Source organism: Brachyistius frenatus, unplaced genomic scaffold (assembly GCF_029030835.1).
Source record: "Brachyistius frenatus isolate BFR_SWC_R1_liver_20210118 unplaced genomic scaffold, ASM2903083v1 Contig_21, whole genome shotgun sequence".
Lineage (NCBI taxonomy): Eukaryota > Metazoa > Chordata > Actinopteri > Embiotocidae > Brachyistius > Brachyistius frenatus.
The window spans coordinates 822,265-838,918 of record NW_027210620.1 but is presented as its reverse complement, the minus strand read 5'-3'; the positions used below and the strand labels follow the sequence as shown (position 1 = coordinate 838,918).

Sequence of the window (16,654 nt, the reverse complement as noted above, 5' to 3'; positions counted from 1 at the left end):
AATCTCCTCAGTATTGTAGAATTTAATTTATTGGTTTTGCACAAAAAGGTATTTTCACATTTATTGTTGTTTCCTTGAAAAATAACTTTTCCATTGAAATATTTTGCTGTTTTTTTCCCCTCATCTCTAACCCAGATTATAACAAAAATGTTGAGTTTTCTTAGATAACCATGGGCTACGCAGTTCACGGACGAACATTTTCTCTCATTTCACATCCTGTTTTCCTGCTTCAGGTCAACTCCGTTCACAGTCACTCCTTCAGCTGCACAGAAGATTGAAATGATCTTACAATAGCACCTTTAGTGGGAGGGAGTCTAACTACCTTTCTATGTATGGAGAGTTTAAAACACAAAACAAAACAGAGACTGAAGACTGCGAGTGCTCACACAAATTTAAATTGTAGTCTGAACCTACAGCGGCCTACAGAAAAGTAAAACCCACTACTTCTGTGAAGACTCAAATTAGTTTAACATGCACTCTTGTAAATTAGTTTGACATAGTAAACATCAAAACGACATAAAAGAATGCAGGGGCTGAGCCAAGCAGACAACATGTTAAGTCTGAGCTGTGCTTGCTCGAAGTCATAACAGCATGTGAATAAATTATCGTTAAGAAATATGCTTTTTATTAACTGTTCATTTCACATTGCATCATTTACACATAAAACAAACATACACAAAAGAAGCAGCATATTGTCTAAATGTAGATTTATTGTTGAGGTATGATAGAACTATAAATATTTTCTTTTAAATCCTTTGTTTTGTACAGCCACGCTATTGTATATATAAAATCTGTTGTGGAAAGCACTTTAAAAAAAAAAAAAAAAATAGATCTGCCAAATTCGGTGGGCTGGGGGGGATGAAGTGGGGACAACTCAGGAGACACAACTTACAATCTTCCTCCTACGTTTGTTTTCTCATTTGCCTCTTTCTCCTTCGGGGTGTAGCGTTGTGGCTCGGTGCTCGTTTCTCTCAAAGCTCCTGGACGAAAAACTCAGGATCTCTCAGTGCTGAGGCACGACGCCAGGTTTCCCTCTCGAGCTCCAGCAGCACTGGGGCTGTAAACATGTTTCCAATATTACCATTCAGACAGGAACTAATCCCCACAAAGAAATACTCCAAATCAGTTGTCTTGACTCGGTACTGATGAGCTCCCGTGGCACCGCTGGCTGAGGCTCTCTTCAGCTGTGCGGCTCTTCAGGTCCCGTGCGATGAAGAATGTAACGGCCGATGGTGCTAAAAGGTGAGATGAAGCGGATTGAGGGATTGGGGGGGGGGGAGGTGGGTGGTGAGGTGAGGTGAGGTGGAGGCAGGCAGGCTGGCTCAAACGAAGGCATATGAATGAGGTGGTGCTTTGTCTAGTCGTCCTTCTCCACGATGACCTCCCCGTGAAGGACCTTCCTCCTCTGCCGCAGCATGTGGAAGTAGAGCTGAGGAAACACTGGGACAAAGACAAACAAGATCCACCCATGGAATAAATACGATTTCATTTACGTGTCTCATGCAGACGCAAACTGGACAGAAAAAGTCAACTAAAGGCTGATTAAGATTCATAATGCCAGCTGGGGTCTGTTCATTACACAATATCATTTAATCTTAAATTAAAAATAAAACTATCAACCTGCAGCCCATTACATGTTTTCAAAGCTGAATATTCAGTCTTTTAATTCCAAGAAATACTTCAATATAGGAAATGTAACACAACATCTTACAAACAGGCATTATCAGTGTCACAGGAGTCCTATTTACTGCATCCCGGTTGTATTTCATTGGATATTATACAGGTGTTAATTGGAGATTATATTCAATCCCCGGTGTATATTGATTCCTTTTGGCACACAAGTGCTATTTATGGCGTTTTAACGTGGCTGAAATGATGCCAAATACATTCTAATGTGAAACTAGATTTGAATTTTTTTTTGGGGGGGGGGGGGATCTGTTGATTTTTCTTTGTCGAAACGATGAGAAGGATCCTCAGATGGAGGATTCAGGCTCTTACTCTTGCTCATTAGGAGCGACTCCCTGCACCTGTGATGTCCCCCATCCTTTCCATTACATTAAACTTTTTTTTTTTCAGCAGGAGGAAACGAGGTTTGTAAATTACCCAATTTATGTTTTACCTCTAGCCAAGGACAGCTTTGTTAGCTCGCAAAATTAATTTGTACTTTGTCCTACTGTCGAGTTCGCACGGTCTTGTTTCCGGTTTTCATGTTAGATGCTTTTATTTTGAAAGGCGCTCGCTATAGTTCCTGTCGCGCGATACGCAGTTAAAAACTTTCGGTACGAGAAAACGGTAAAAAAAAAAAAAAAAAAACACGGCATAAAGTGAATTAGTACCCGCCAAAGAGGTACAAGGTTAGTATCTGTTGGGATACAGTAATGTTATGATATGGCATATGGTGTTTTTTTTTTTTAAAGGTAGTTATGAACTGTAATTTGTTTAACTGAATTACATCTAACTTAATGTTAGCTAGTGTTAAGATTGGTTTGGCTTTTTTAATAAAACTAAAAAAAAAAATTTAAAAAAAAAATCAGTTCCAGTACCGACCGCGGTTTTGTACGGCTGAATCTTCACAGTTTACAAAAGCGTCCTCCGGCCACTTCCGAGACAACGCGCGCCTCCCGACTTAAAATGCGCGCGGCGTTGGACCGAGGTTGCTCCTTACGTGGGATGTAGGACAGCATGACGACGATGAGGCAGTAGTAGTAGTCGAAGGACACGTTGTACGTGTTGGGGAGCCTCATGGAGTACATTCCCGATCTGCGTACGAACGGCAGCGCGGCGTAAATGGTGAGCAGCTCCCCGACGACTCCCAGCGGGTACAGGACGATGAAGAGGTTGTATCTGCCACGGGAAGAAGAGCGCAGCGTGTTCTCCGGAGCACCTTCACAGGTCGACCGCACTGCAACCACGCTGTCAGTGGGCGTTAACACACTCGCATGCTGGTCAAACACTGAAAATGCAAAGGGGGGGTTGGCGGCGCACACACGTTGCAACACATTTTACATGCTATATTATTTATATTTATGTGGGCTGTGCTGCTGTGTGACTACAATAACTCCCCTTCTGGCCAAATCCATCCTACATCAACACCGTTGCACTGCTTTTAATTCAATTATTATTTTTTTTTTATCGTATTCTATTATATTTGTATATGCTAAAAAAAAAAAAAGAAGATACTTATACTTTACTTTTTATTGCTTTTGCCGTCTCTTCCATGCTGCTGTAATGAAAAAATGTCCCCTTGCGCAATCAATAAAGTATCTATCTATCTATCTATCTATCTATCTATCTATCTATCTATCTATCTATCTATCTATCTATCTATCTATCTATCTATCTATCTATCTATCTATCTATCTACCTATCTACCTATCTATCTAATCTAATCGTTGGATATGGACACGGTACTCCGACATAACCTCATGCAACACTAGTTATGTTGCAAGTTCAATCATCTGTATGTCACATCTTTGAAGAGTATAAGGTGAAGTGAAGAACCAAAACAGTTTTAATTGATGCATCAGAAGCTGATTAGTGTTTCTCAAACTGTTTGACTATAGAGTGCTCTGATCTGTATTTATAAGAAAACAATACCCAGCTTACAAGACTGATGGAAGTTTTTTTTTTTTTTTTTTTTCTTACTTTCCAGTAGCAACACTATTTTACGTCAACGCATGTTTTTGCAGCCGAAAGCACATTTGGGTTTTGAGAAATTTTCCAAACTGGTGCGTTCATGGGAAGCTCTGACATCTGAGACCTGAAGGCTACCAAACAGTGATTTATATGCTGCTGCGTTAAAAACCGACAAAAACATCCCAGCGGCCCAGTAGCCATGTTTCCAACCGAATTGATCGCAAACATAAATTCCACCAGAAATCTCAAAGATACCGGAGCCAATTGCGGCGCGTTAGTCCCACATATGTGATCCTAGAAAAGTACCGCAACTTTGAGGGGAAGAATAAGAAAGAGGGGGGGTGGGGGGGAAACAAAGGAGGCTCGGTTTGAGTTTTTAAGGTGTGACTTCTGTCATTCAGGTCAGCAAACAACCAGCCGACTACTTTTCAGCAATTGTAACGCACCGTTTTGGAAAATGGTGCAGCGTCGTGACAGCTGGGGGAAATCGGGGAGAAGCTGCGGCGCCGATGACGGCTGGTGACTAAAACCTGGAGTCTGGGTTCCCCAGTTGGGTGGGGGGTGGGGATGGGGGGGCAAAAGATTTGAATTTGCACAACGTAAGCAGAGCTGCGGGATTAAATTGCGGCTGCAATTTAGGCCTCAAGACAATTTACAGCAACTGAATCGCCGCATTAAAAGGGTTGATTACTCCGCTGACAATGGAGGGACTTTGATTATTTAGCTCGCAGAAGCTGGCGAACCATTTGAGGAATGCCACATCAAAATTGGGTCACAGTTTAGTCATAACGAGAATCAAAAATTCAGAAAAAAAAGGCAATCGGGAAGGGGCGGGGGGGGAGGGGGTGGGGGGGGTTTGAGCGTCTCTTCGAAGATTTTACAAACTATTCCCGTCTGCAGAGCCACGTCGCGAGTGCGTGCGAGAGAGAGACAGCGCGGCTCCTTCTGGTGACAGCGGGCCTCTCCGTTGCGCTACAGCGCGCCGTGACTCAGGACCGCAGGGATCCTGTATTTAGTCGAGACCGCAGCGGAGGCTCGGAGGAGCGTCTCGGCGGATGCGAGAGAAACGTTGGGTGAACATTCCATGACCAAAACAGATGGTCTTAAAAAACAGGAGCAGCTGAACATGAGCCCCTCTCGGGGGGAGAGGGAGAGGGTGAGGGTGAGGGCGGGGAGGCCCGGCGTCTCCACCGTGCTTAAAGACGAGACTAAAGTCGGAGGGGGGGGGGGGGGGGCATTCTGGACCTATATTTTTTATATATTTAAGTGCTGATATTTAAGGATTTCGATTTCAAACTTTTTGATGACGAACATCAGACGCAGTTTGGAGAAAACCGATAACGCAGCCGCGCGGCGCTTTCTGTTCTGTATCGTCTGCATTGTCCGAGCACAACGTTAGCAGTTAGTGCACCCGCCGCTGGCTAATGAGGTGCTAATCAGTAAACACACACATGCTTCTCCCCACCCACCCCCTCCCGCGTGAGCCGGCCGATACTTAATGCACGCGCCGCTGAACTGCTTCCTGAGGTTGAAGCCGGTTTAGACCCCGGCGAGGGACGCATGCCAGAGGCGGACAGTCGCCGGATCGGACCGACCCGACATGCTCAGACACGACACTGACAAATAACTGGCATCTCCACCTGGCCCATTTGATGAAGTACGGCAGGTGGTTGAGCAGGTTGAATGTGTAGTAGGAATATCTGGTAATCTCTGTCACCGTCCACACAACCAGGAATAGGATTACGCTTTCTTCATTCTGGACCTTTTGTTTGCGGTCGGGGAAAGAAATGGCAGAGTTAAAAGTAAACCTCTTCAAAACCGGGCGGGTGGTGCTGTTACAGGGCGCTGACCCCGACCCTGACCTTGACCTTGACCCCGACCCTGACCGTGACCCTGACCTTGACCCTGACCTTAACCTCTGGTGTGTAAATGTTTAGGAGCAACAACGGGATTCGGTAAATATAAAACAAATTATATTAGACACCAACAGAAGCTTTACGTTCCAGAAAACCTTTTGAAAAAAAACAAGTTACATTGCTGGATGTTATTAAACTGTATGTGTGGAGGTAAAAATACCGGAGCGAAACCTGCGATTTAAAACGTTTATATTTCATTGTTAAGGCAAATGAAGTCGTAACAAAATTCTGCAGGTTTTTTTTTTTTTTTTTTTTTTTTTACTTAGCTGGTGTTAATTGTAATATTCACCTGTCTGATGCTGTTGGTGATGAACCAAACCATGTAAATCCGCGAACACACTTGAACCCCAGTTACGATCACAGAAGTCCTCACGATACCTGCAGCAGAATCAAAGAACAAAAGAAATCAACAGTCAACACCTGGATCGATGTTGGTTATGAAAATACGTAGTCATATATATATATATATATATTTTTTTACGTGAATAACCAAAATCCTCACATACCAATGGCGCAATGTCCCACCTGTCAGAAAAGAGGCAAAAGCAAATATATAGTTACTTTAATCGTCTCTTTCTCTTCACAAGAATCAAAGTGGAGTCAGATCCGCGGGATTATATTTTACCTCAACTAACGCAAAGGTCTGGAAAAACTTGAGTGTCCTTGCTATACTTCTATACAGACCCTTGTGTGTGCCTTTCTGGATGTAGAAGCGCATCATCGCCATGGCCAAAACCAGCCACCTGCAGCAAAACAAAACAGGACGGGGAACACCAAGGGACCGCTTAGTCAGCTAAAAGGCTGAAGAAGACTAAGGGGTTGTGAAGGACGGACGAAGAGGAAACAGTCGCTCTGCAGACTTATGCATATCATCATATCACCTCCAACACAACCTGAAAATCATCTTGTATAAAATGCCGATTCATTAAACAACACTGCTACCATCTCTCCACAGCTCCTACCGCCTGCCCTCTCGTCTAATTTTTGTTTTGTTTCTTTAGCTCTACAACTTGAAGAAGCGTCATCTATTATATGTCAGCTGTCGTTTGTTTGGACTAAAGAACGAAATATTCTGTTTTTCTTTTCAGATTTTGGGCGGTACGTGCAGAAGGACATCCAGCTGCTGCGGCACTTGTTGATAATGTAAGCCGGCAAAGAAAAGAGGGATGATTGACTTGATAAAACATGATGAGTGGGACGAATTACAAAGACTAAATTGTTTGTGAAGATTTAAAAACAAACAAACAAAAAAACCAACAACATTTGAAGCGTCGTTACACAGAAAATTGAAAGCGATGCTGCATTCACAGAAGGAACATAAACCAGACTGAATCACTGTTACTCAGTTCAAACGAAGTCCTAAAATCAGGTCCTCTTTAAAGTGACACTTGAACAATTTACATTTAAACAGTCGAACAGCCGCAGCTTGCAAATTATATTCATGTTAAAAAAAAAAAAAACTGTCAAATAAGCAAAATTGCACATTTCAGCCGTTTTAAGTTTCAAATTTGTTCTTGAATCGTCTCAACTTTCTCCTTTTCAACACCTCGTCATTTGAATTAATCAGCCTGATGTATCTTATGAAAACAAAACGTGCCCGCATCATCGTTTGGAGCCTGAAGCCTTATATTTTCCACTTATAAATAAACATACCGCTAAAATAAAAATCCAGGTGCGACATTGAAAAACCTTTTTGAAATGCACATCTCATGAATCTGCCTCCTCAGACCTGACTCAGCATATCGGAAAAGCAGCCATTAAAGATGACCTCGGGACAGTTTACGGAGTCACTGTTGGACTCACAGTTGGACTGGATATTTTTTACACAGAAGTTGTATTCTGCGTCTGCATGTTGTTAACTATTCAAGTTCGTCTGATATTTTCTCTGACGTCAGTTTGGGAGAAATCAGGCTTCAAAATGGTTCCGAATGACGAGTACACAAGAGACGTGTATTGTTTACTCGACATGTTTGCCTTCCTAGGGAGCTTTAAACAATACCGAGTGGGGATTTATGACTGCAATCGATCCCTGCATGTTCGGTTGATGTCTTGTTTACAATCTTGTTCGTGGGCTTTGAACACGTGAGAGGCCGTTTTTCCACAGGTTGACATCCGTGTCATAATGTCAAATACCCTCAAGGGGGGGGGGGGGAGGGAGAATGGTGTGTGTGTGTGTGTGTGTGTGTGTGGGGGGGGGGGTGATCAATACTGCGGGCGCGGTGCCAAACTGGACGCGCGTTAAGTCGTTATCGATCCGACGGCTCACTCCCGTATCGTGTGTTCGTCTCGTCTTCTCTCCTCACAAATGTAATGTTGTTATTAAAAAATAATAATAATAATAATAAAAAAGAAATGTGCCCATTGAGCAGTTCACTGCCGCAGACCTGAGCTCCAGTGTCAGCGCGCTCCGGCTATACTTATCACTGCAACTGTCGGACGCACCGCGGGCCTCGACGCCTGACACCGTGCCGTCAGCCCTATTTGGACACGAGCTGCGGCGCCAGACTGTCACTTCAACCAAAACGCCATTCATTCATTTTTTTTTTTTTTTTTTAACGTTCTCACAAACCCCCCCTTTCCCTCCTCCCCTGGTGTTTTTTTTTTTTTAAATTTTTATTATTATTATTATTATTTTTTATCTTCTTACTATTAAACCGATCGCTCAAATGTTTTTTTTTCTCCGACTCCGGCGCGACGACGAGCAGAACCCGGCGAGCTGAAGTGGCACTTTGAGCCTGACACGGAGACACACAGTCCTATAAACGGCAACACACGCTTACAAGTTTTTTTTTTTTTTTTTAGGGAGCGGCTAACTTTCTCTCTTATTAATAGGCGAACGGGGGGCGCAATCACGCACGTACCCGGCGGTCATGGCGATGTTGTAGAAAGTGAGCCATGCGGTAGCGAGGGCGCTTTTCGTTCTCTTCTTGTTGTTGTTTTCCTTCTCCTCGACCGTGCCGTCCTCCTCGCTGGACGCCATGGTACCGGGGGCAGGGTGGGGAAGTCAGGAAGGGAGCTGACAGCTGGGTCTGGGAGGGGAGGGGAGCAAAGCTGGGTCGTCCATCCATTTATCCGCCCACGGGTCGTCCCCCCCCCCTCTCTCTTTCTCTCGCGGGACTAGTGCAACGAGCGCCTTGCTGGTGGGCCACGGGACGAGTAAAATAATACGATCAAATATATTTGAACTGGAAGCACTGATTCTTCTCCGGTCCCCCTTTTGTTTAAGATATCAACACCAGTATTCAAATCTTGTCTAAAAAAAAAAATATATAGAAACATTCGTTTGGTTTCATTTTGTCCTAAATGGCTTAAATCTTTCACGTCTTTGTTGTGCAGCACTTTGGGGGAACGATCGGATTTAAACTGGTTCACGTAAATACAATTGACTTGACATAAAGAAAACCTCAGGTGTGCACTTGGGGTGTTCTTTCCTTATTTATCTAATTTGATTATTTATGCGTGACACCTTGAGAGCCATCTGGGCGACATGAAGGACCGACATCGGCGTCCTTTGGACCGTTAAGGTCACATAGGTCATATGCTTCATTTCAAATGGAGCTCGTGGTTACAACACGGGAAGTCGTGCTCACCGTATTCCCAGCGTTCAAGTGGTGAAGTCTTAAAAATGTTACACAGCAAGGTAACTAGTTCATTAATTTAATTCAAGTTAATTAGATATTCAGGCTCTTGTACCGTGACACAGTTTGTGAAAATACGATTTCGAAGCCTTCGAGGTCTGTGTTTTGGCCGTCGCCATCTAGTGGTCCTCGGTGATATTGCACTTTTAGGCACCCCTGCCCTGGCCTCACTTTTTCAGACTACGTCCATTTTTATTTAGTCTGTGGTAAATTTCAACGCTGTATTTATTCCAGAAATGATTTTCTGATTTCCCATGACCCCCCCCCCCCTTCCCCATACCTCTTAACTGATTCTTGGTCCCTCCCCTCCCCCTCTGTGCCACCACGTTTATAAAAGTCTCTCCATATTATGAGGACCAGAATCTGATTTGTACACGGGTATCAGTCTGTACTGGACTGAGTTAGGCTCTGATGGAGTTACTGCCTGAGAAACGGCATCAATGCAGAATCTAAAAAAAATAGCTCTCCTAATGACACCACGTAGAAATGTGTGTGTAAACTAAAAGACCGAACCAAATATAGTCCAGACCACCTAATCCTGAACCAGTTACTTGATCAGGTGTTCAGGTGTCTGAGGTCAGCAGCAGCCCGATGTCCAGCTGTTTTGGGTTGTGGGCTCTCGACTTAACAGGTCAGCAAAATTTTCACTCCATCCTCAGCTTGACTTTGCGTTGATGCACTGGATCGTGGAAAAGCAGATATTCTTTGAGGGAAGGAGAACATTTCATAAAACCAATTCCATCTTGCTTTTTGTTGGCTGCAGGCTTAAAGCGGGCTCTTTCACAGCCCTTATAGAGACACAAGAAGTCTTAATCATATATATATAATAGTGTAATATCTGTGATTTTAAAGCATTTAGTTTCCTCATATTTGTTACGTCACTGTGCAGATTCTGACATTTTACAGTTATCTCATTTCACCACTAGATGGCGACAGATAGATATGAGAAGACCCTGTATGTTTTCATTGGTATCTTGTTTCTCTGGTTACCGCCAACAGTCCCTGGATGTTGGTTTTACTGTGGGAGTCATCAACTCCCCGTACGAGTCCTGGATTTGGAGAAAGCCCCGTTTGAATAGAAGGTATACATGATCAAAGTTAAACAGTGTTTGCTGTGTTTTGATGGGAAAACACTGACTGAGACACAGTTTTGAACTCTAAATCGTCCCGGTTAGATGGCTGCAGCGCATGAATATCCTTCAGGGTGCCGATTTAGACAAAGTTTGTTTGTATCCTGCATAAAAAGAGAGTAACACCAAGGTACACAATGCCTAGTGCAGTGTAAGCAGTTGGGAGAGCAGAGAGCCGGGGCTGTGGTGTGTGGAAAATGCTAGTGGAGGCAGACAATGCAGCAGTCCGAGGCCTGACCAGCCCTCAGAGGGACAGGGGTCGCCTCACTGCGACAACAGCCCCCGTCTCCCTCCCTTCTTTTTCTTTTTTGTGGACGGCCACAGGATGGGCTCGGGGAGGACGCTCAAGTTCGCCCTGTGCGAGGTGCTGCAGTTTGCAGGCCTGTGCGTACCGCTCTTCATCGTCATGCAGAGGTTTGCCATCATCGTAGCAAAGGTCAAAACGTCGACGCGGCCCCCCGGCGACGGCAGCACGGCCTACTGGTTGATCGTGGCCTCGTCCATCGCCTACGTGACCTCCACCGCCCTGCTGGTCTGGGTACCCCTCAAGTATTTGGTCTTCATGAAGAAGAAGTTTGTCATTGGGAGGAAGAAGTGGTGAGTCTCTCCTTGCCTTTGATCTGATGACAGGAGCCTGCAGAGCCTTTTAATGGATGATCGGCACCGGTCCTACCCATGTATGGTCAGCAGCTGAGGTCCCGGTGCAGCACCGAACGAGCCCTGACCAGCTGGTTTCAGTCTGAACAGGTCAAGTCCTGCAACTGCCTCTATCTTCCTCCCTCACTTTTTGTTGTTGTTGTTGTTGTCCTTCCTCTCTTCTGTCTCTGCATCAGGAGGCCTGTGGCCCTCGTGTACGTGATCCTGTCCACATTACCCTGCTTTGCCTTTCTCATCGCCAGCTCTGAGGTACAACATGCTGCGGATTCTTTTGTCATCTGTTACATCAGTTTATCTGTGACCTGTGCGTTGCTATATTTGTAGCAACAGTCAGCCTGTAATTGTAGATCCTTTGTAGTTATTTTGGGCGATTTGTGTTTCTACTCCATAGATGTTGCTTGGAATTTAGAAAACGGCCTCTTCAGCTGTACAGTTACGGATCCAAATTATATTTAGTGGCTGAGTGGAGTCGCAGTGTGAGGCCTGCGTGAGTGGAACAAAGGTGATGATTTGTGAGAAAGTGTTTGGGTCTCAGGGGAGGAATATCAGCCTTATGAATAAGGAGCTACCGATAAGCAGCTTGGTTCCTCTTCCTGTCCACGCTGCTCTTGTCAAATCATCTGTCCATGAGGCACATTTTCACTTCCTCCCTGGCTGCAGCCCAGGCCTTATTTTCTGTTTTATGTGGCACTTTGTGAAGTCCGAGCTGACCCTCTGGCCCACTGCTTATCTGGTGTCTTTTGCATAAGAGCAGTAAATTCCGCAAAGACGACCAGCTTGTCTGCTTTGTTCCATGTCCTGAAGTCCTGACTCAGGGAAATACCAGAGCGGCAGGTGATTTAAGTTCATTGTTGCCTTGGTGAAGTGATGTGGTCTATATTGATTTAAAGGGAGTAAAAAAAAAAAATAATAATGACGGGATATACGCAGCTATTGATTTCATGTTTTTCTGTCCAGGTTCAGATAAATAACAACATGAAACACGATACGTTCACGGAGCTCCCCGTATCGCTCGTCCTCTTCTCGCTCATCTGTATCGACGTTGTGGAGAGGATGCGTCACTGCAGACTGACCGGCCACGGTGAGCACAGCTCTCTGAGCACTTTACACAGATCACTCCCCGACCGCTGGAGAGCCTGAACTTTCCTCTGTCAACATCTGCAGTGATACCAGCCTGGTTTTACACCGCAGGAGCTTCTACATGAAGTGAACTGTTCCATCTAAACCTTTAAAAAAAAAAAAAAAAAAAAAAAACGTCTCATCCAAAAGGATGAGAACTGAAGGAGCCTTTTGGATGAGAGGCAAAGCGTCTGCAAGAAAGAAAGAAAAAAATGTGGTTGCCCAGCTCACTTCTCAAAACACAGTGCTGACATGACAAACTCCAGCAAAATTTTTCTGAAGAATTACTATTAATGTGAATTTCAAAAAACACTGGGAATTGAAAGTTGGCTGTCTTACAAGTCAGTGGTGCCAAAAAAACAGCTGATTGTTTGCATTTTTTTTATGACCACTCTGCAGTTGTGTTTTGGTCATAGGCTTTTCTCACTTATCTCAGAACCTTTGGCCAAATATGGTTCAAAGTCTGGATTATGATTCTTGTCGTTGAGGCTTTTCAGCGGGGACGTTTGTATGGGGAAGTTTGTATCCGTGTCTGCTCGTCTTCCTCCTGCAGTCCAAAGACGTATTTTGGGGAAATGGATGATTCTAAATTGGTCTTTCGTACGAATTCACACGGTTGAGTGATTGTCTGCCTGTCTGTGTTGGCACGGTGATGAACTGGTCCACCGTGTTTAGGATAAAGCGGGTATACATGATGAATGATGAATGAATGATTCTTGTCATGGCTGCTTACTTAAAAGTTACTATATAAAAACCAACCCCACATTAGTAATTAGTCATTTCCAGCTGTCTCTGCTAGATTAAAATCCTGTTTGACTGGATGTCCGTCTTTCCTTTTCTCTCTCCAGCTAATGACATGGAAAGAGACGCTGACATCCCCTCAACTGTCCTCACACATGTGGAACAGGTAACAGCAGTAACTCCGATCACTCCAGCTGTGCCGGGGCAACCTGGGCAAGGTGTACCCGGGCCAGCTGTACCCGGGCAAGGTGTACCCGGGCCAGCTGTACCCGGACAAGGTGTACCCGGGCAAGGTGTACCCGGGCCAGCTGTACCCGGGCAAGCTGTACCCGGGCCAGCTGTACCCGGGCAAGCTGTACCCGGGCCAGCTGTACCCGGGCAAGGTGTACCCGCCGCGTTACCACCGGGAGCGAGCCAGCTCAATGACAGGAACCAGAACGGAGCAGGAGCTCGACCAGAGACCAACGGGATGGTCCCGGGGATCCCAGGTAACCCCGGCAGGCCGTTTAGTATCTCTGGATTGAGCTCTCGATCAGCGAGCACCACAGCGTACCGCATATCTCCCTACGCCTACACGGGGCCGCTGAGGTTCCTGTGTGCCAGCGACGCCCGCGCGGACGTGTTTGTGGACAGCTTCATCTTCTGGATGGACACGGTGGAGATGGTGAGAGTGGCGGGACATCCTCTGGTCTACTACTCGGGCTGGGTGTTCCCCATCTACATCTTCAGCTACCTGTCGTGCCTGCGTGTGGTGGTCATGCCCCACAGCCCCCTGCTGTCCTCTCTAGGAGTCGCCCTGCAGGACTTTCCCTTCTTCTTCGTGCGCGTTGGCCTCATCGCCTTCTTCGGCTTCGTCACGCCCATCCTCTATCTGATGAAGAACCTGTTGGTCTGTCTGGCCTTTGTCTATTTCAACTTTATGACCAAGCTGAGGGTGTTCAACACAGAGAGGATGTTCTTTTGAGGTCAACACTTCATGGACAAACGGGCATCGATAAAAGAGGTGGCCGGAGCAAAGGGTCGACGCAAACAGGAGGTGTAAGAGGCTAGGATCCAGAACGTGGTTGCACCAGCTCTTCTTAAATTTAATATCGGACTGGCGAGCTGGTGGTTACGACACAGGACGTTGTGCGCACGGTGTGCTTGGAGTTCAAGTCATGAGAACACTGTTGCTCGGCAACGGCAACACGGACGGCGTCTAGAAGACACAGAGGCTAACGATTCAGCAAGCTAGCAGTCGGGTAACAAAATGTAAGAAATGCAGAAGCTAATGTCAGAGGGGGCAAAAAAACTCGGGCTGGGAACAGCATTTTTCTCAGACGTATCATTAAAGTATGAAAAAAAACCTCTAAATAATATGACTTGTATTACAATAATAACGTAAAATTCTGAGATTTGACATCGTGAACAGTACGAGTCTTCTTTTGGCCGCGGTAAACATGACAGCATTTGAAGGCAGCATTAGCAAAGCAATAAGATCATGTTATCGTCCTAATATATAATGTTTAGAGTCAATCAAGTCTCCAAATCAAGCTTTTTTATATATATATAAAATTATAAAACGTTAAAGGAGCAGATAAGTAAATATACAAGCTAATTTGCCCCGAGACAACCGCGATATTTAAAAGTTGCTACAACTTGTGTTTCTACAGTGACTCCGTTTTAAAAAAAAAAAAATTATTGGACGATGCCACAGATGTTTAATGGCAAACCATTTATACACATCTAGTTTTTAAAATAACTGTATTCAAGAATAGCTATATGATTTTTAAGTAACGTAATCAATAAAAGTGAGAAAAAAAACTTTGCGCTGAAAACTTATTGAGGGATTTAAGAACAGCTGGTGCAACCCCAACCAAAGTATGAATTTTGGTTCACGACACAGACGAGATATCTCGCCACAATGCATGATGGTACTTTTCACAGGCCAAAAGGGAGCTCTTAGGCAATGGAAACTATTTGTCAGATGACTGTTGTGTTATGTATTATTACCTTTACGTGCAAAGATACTTTTTTTTTTTTTTTACCCCTCGAACCTCCCCTCACCCTCACCAAGCATGGCACTTTGGGAATGTACCTGTGATGTCCCTTGAGAGTTAATAGCAGATTTTTTTTTTTTCTACCATCATAAAGTGCAGTGAATGTGTAAAAGCATAAATCCATGTTGTTAATATTAGGTTTTTCTTTGCTAATTTATTTTTCACAAAAGAGAAACGGGTGTGAGTTTGTATCATTGATACATTTATTTTGGTAATTAATTAATAAAGAAACTCTTTTAAAATATAAGTTTCAACCTGCGCGCGAGTGATTTACGACGTGCGCAGAATTTCCCGACACTGACAGCGAGCACAGAGAGAGAGCGCGAGCGCGTGCGTGCGAATGTTTTTCATCTTTTACACTGGAATTCATCCCATTTCTTCCCAACTGCTCCCCAAGAGAAAAAGCTTCCTGTCATTCTTCTGAAAAACAGCCTCATCGCAGACGAGAGCAGGGACGACCGAGACGACACAATGTCACCGCACCTGCAAAATGTCCACGCGACCCACTGCCTCAGCGATTCATTGTGATTTTAGAGGGGACATACGATATATTAAAGTGCGTGTATACTGTTTGAAAATCACCAGATTAAAACTTTGCAGTGCTCGTGTGAATCTTTCACCCCTGCAGGTCCGCGTATCAAAGCTTTATCTTTTATAAAAAAAATATTTAAAAAAAAAAAAAAAAAAAAAAAAAATGCAACCAGCGACATGTTTAGCTGAAAAACATCCACTGAGGAAGTCCGCCTTGCACTAACATAATCAGAACGGATGTTGTGCTTCATTTCTGTTGTATCGATTCTGGTAGAGCTGCAGGTGAAAGGTTCAATAACGTCCGTGTTGCTGACTAGCTGTCGTAAAGCGGAGTCATGAATTTTTTTTGCCGCTGCTTTACCGTTTTGAATTAGGCTGAAATGAAGAAAACAAAAAGTCCATCTTTGCCTGATTTGAAAATCTCACGATAAGAAAAAGGAGATTTATTGTTTTAAAAATGATTGCTGTTCAAGTGTCCCTCATCCTGAGCTCATTTTGTTTCTGCACTCAGTGACTTTTCAGGTGAATCTTTCCAAAGAATTTGCACTTATATTAAATCATAAGTTCTTTTGGTATAATGGAGAAACACTTCACTGCCCTGATGACACCCTGCAACTCATCTACCAAGATAGAAAGACCGTTTTTTTTCCCCTTTGACAGTCATGTCGCTCTAGTCCCTACTTTTACAACACCTTCAATTCTAAGCGCATATAAATGAAGAAGTTGCTGCTCGTTGAACCCAGTTTCAATTATCATTTAATTCTGCAGCCGTCTTCGGTTTTTACTAACACTTTTATACGAGGTGCAATCAAAAAGTTCAGAGATGTGCGCAGAAGGAGCAGCGGGGAGGCTGGAACATTTCCGAGTAAGTATTTCCTAATTATGTCACTTGATCGATCAGCACCTGTGTTACGCACGTTTTTGTGACCACTGGTATAGTTTTGGTTTTCTGACCTGTTTTCCTCAACCCAGTTTGCAGCCGGTGTAGCAGGCAGCGAAAAAAAATCTCTCCCACACCGCCCGTATGTCACCTGCACAGCAGTTGGTGAATATCTGGTGAGCGTTTAGTGCCAGATATCTCTTTCAGGAAATCACTTCAACCACATCGAAACTAAAAGTGAATATTGGGCTGTTTTTGTTTTACAGATTGACCTGCTGCTCCCAAGTGCCCCCCCCCCCACTCCATGCAAGGCACAGGTATTTCACAGGTACGTGGCCGACTTGCCTGGATCTCGTCCGTCGGTCTG

At 44.4% G+C, this 16,654-nt stretch overlaps 2 protein-coding genes across 2 annotated transcripts; one reads left to right on the top strand and one right to left on the bottom strand.

The window, feature by feature from the left end:
• Positions 1-7: 7 nt before the first annotated feature.
• On the bottom strand, positions 8-8,626 carry hacd1 (3-hydroxyacyl-CoA dehydratase 1). The gene is made up of 7 exons (XM_069696325.1): positions 8,414-8,626; positions 6,178-6,295; positions 6,059-6,077; positions 5,842-5,930; positions 5,277-5,398; positions 2,666-2,844; positions 8-1,440 (listed from the first exon to the last, which is right to left on the bottom strand). The coding sequence occupies exons 1-7, from the start codon at positions 8,530-8,532 to the stop codon at positions 1,358-1,360; spliced, it is 729 nt and encodes a 242-aa protein (XP_069552426.1). The 5' UTR covers positions 8,533-8,626; the 3' UTR covers positions 8-1,357.
• Positions 8,627-10,407: 1,781 nt separating this feature from the next.
• On the top strand, positions 10,408-14,486 carry LOC138619629 (transmembrane protein 236-like). Its single transcript, XM_069696254.1, has 5 exons — positions 10,408-10,917; positions 11,154-11,226; positions 11,935-12,058; positions 12,945-13,115; positions 13,248-14,486. The coding sequence occupies exons 1-5, from the start codon at positions 10,646-10,648 to the stop codon at positions 13,799-13,801; spliced, it is 1,194 nt and encodes a 397-aa protein (XP_069552355.1). The 5' UTR covers positions 10,408-10,645; the 3' UTR covers positions 13,802-14,486.
• Positions 14,487-16,654: the final 2,168 nt, after the last annotated feature.

Coding starts and splice junctions, on each gene's coding strand:
- hacd1 (XM_069696325.1), bottom strand. CDS start 8,532: ATGGCGTCCAGCGAGGAGGACGGCACGGTCGAGGAGAAGGAAAACAAC. Junction 5,399..5,841: donor TCACCAACAGCATCAGACAG/GTGAATATTACA, acceptor CGCAAACAAAAG/GTCCAGAATGAAGAAAGCGT. Junction 2,845..5,276: donor TACTTCATCAAATGGGCCAG/GTGGAGATGCCA, acceptor TTCCCGTGGCAG/ATACAACCTCTTCATCGTCC.
- LOC138619629 (XM_069696254.1), top strand. CDS start 10,646: ATGGGCTCGGGGAGGACGCTCAAGTTCGCCCTGTGCGAGGTGCTGCAG. Junction 10,918..11,153: donor GTCATTGGGAGGAAGAAGTG/GTGAGTCTCTCC, acceptor TCTCTGCATCAG/GAGGCCTGTGGCCCTCGTGT. Junction 12,059..12,944: donor CTGCAGACTGACCGGCCACG/GTGAGCACAGCT, acceptor TTCTCTCTCCAG/CTAATGACATGGAAAGAGAC.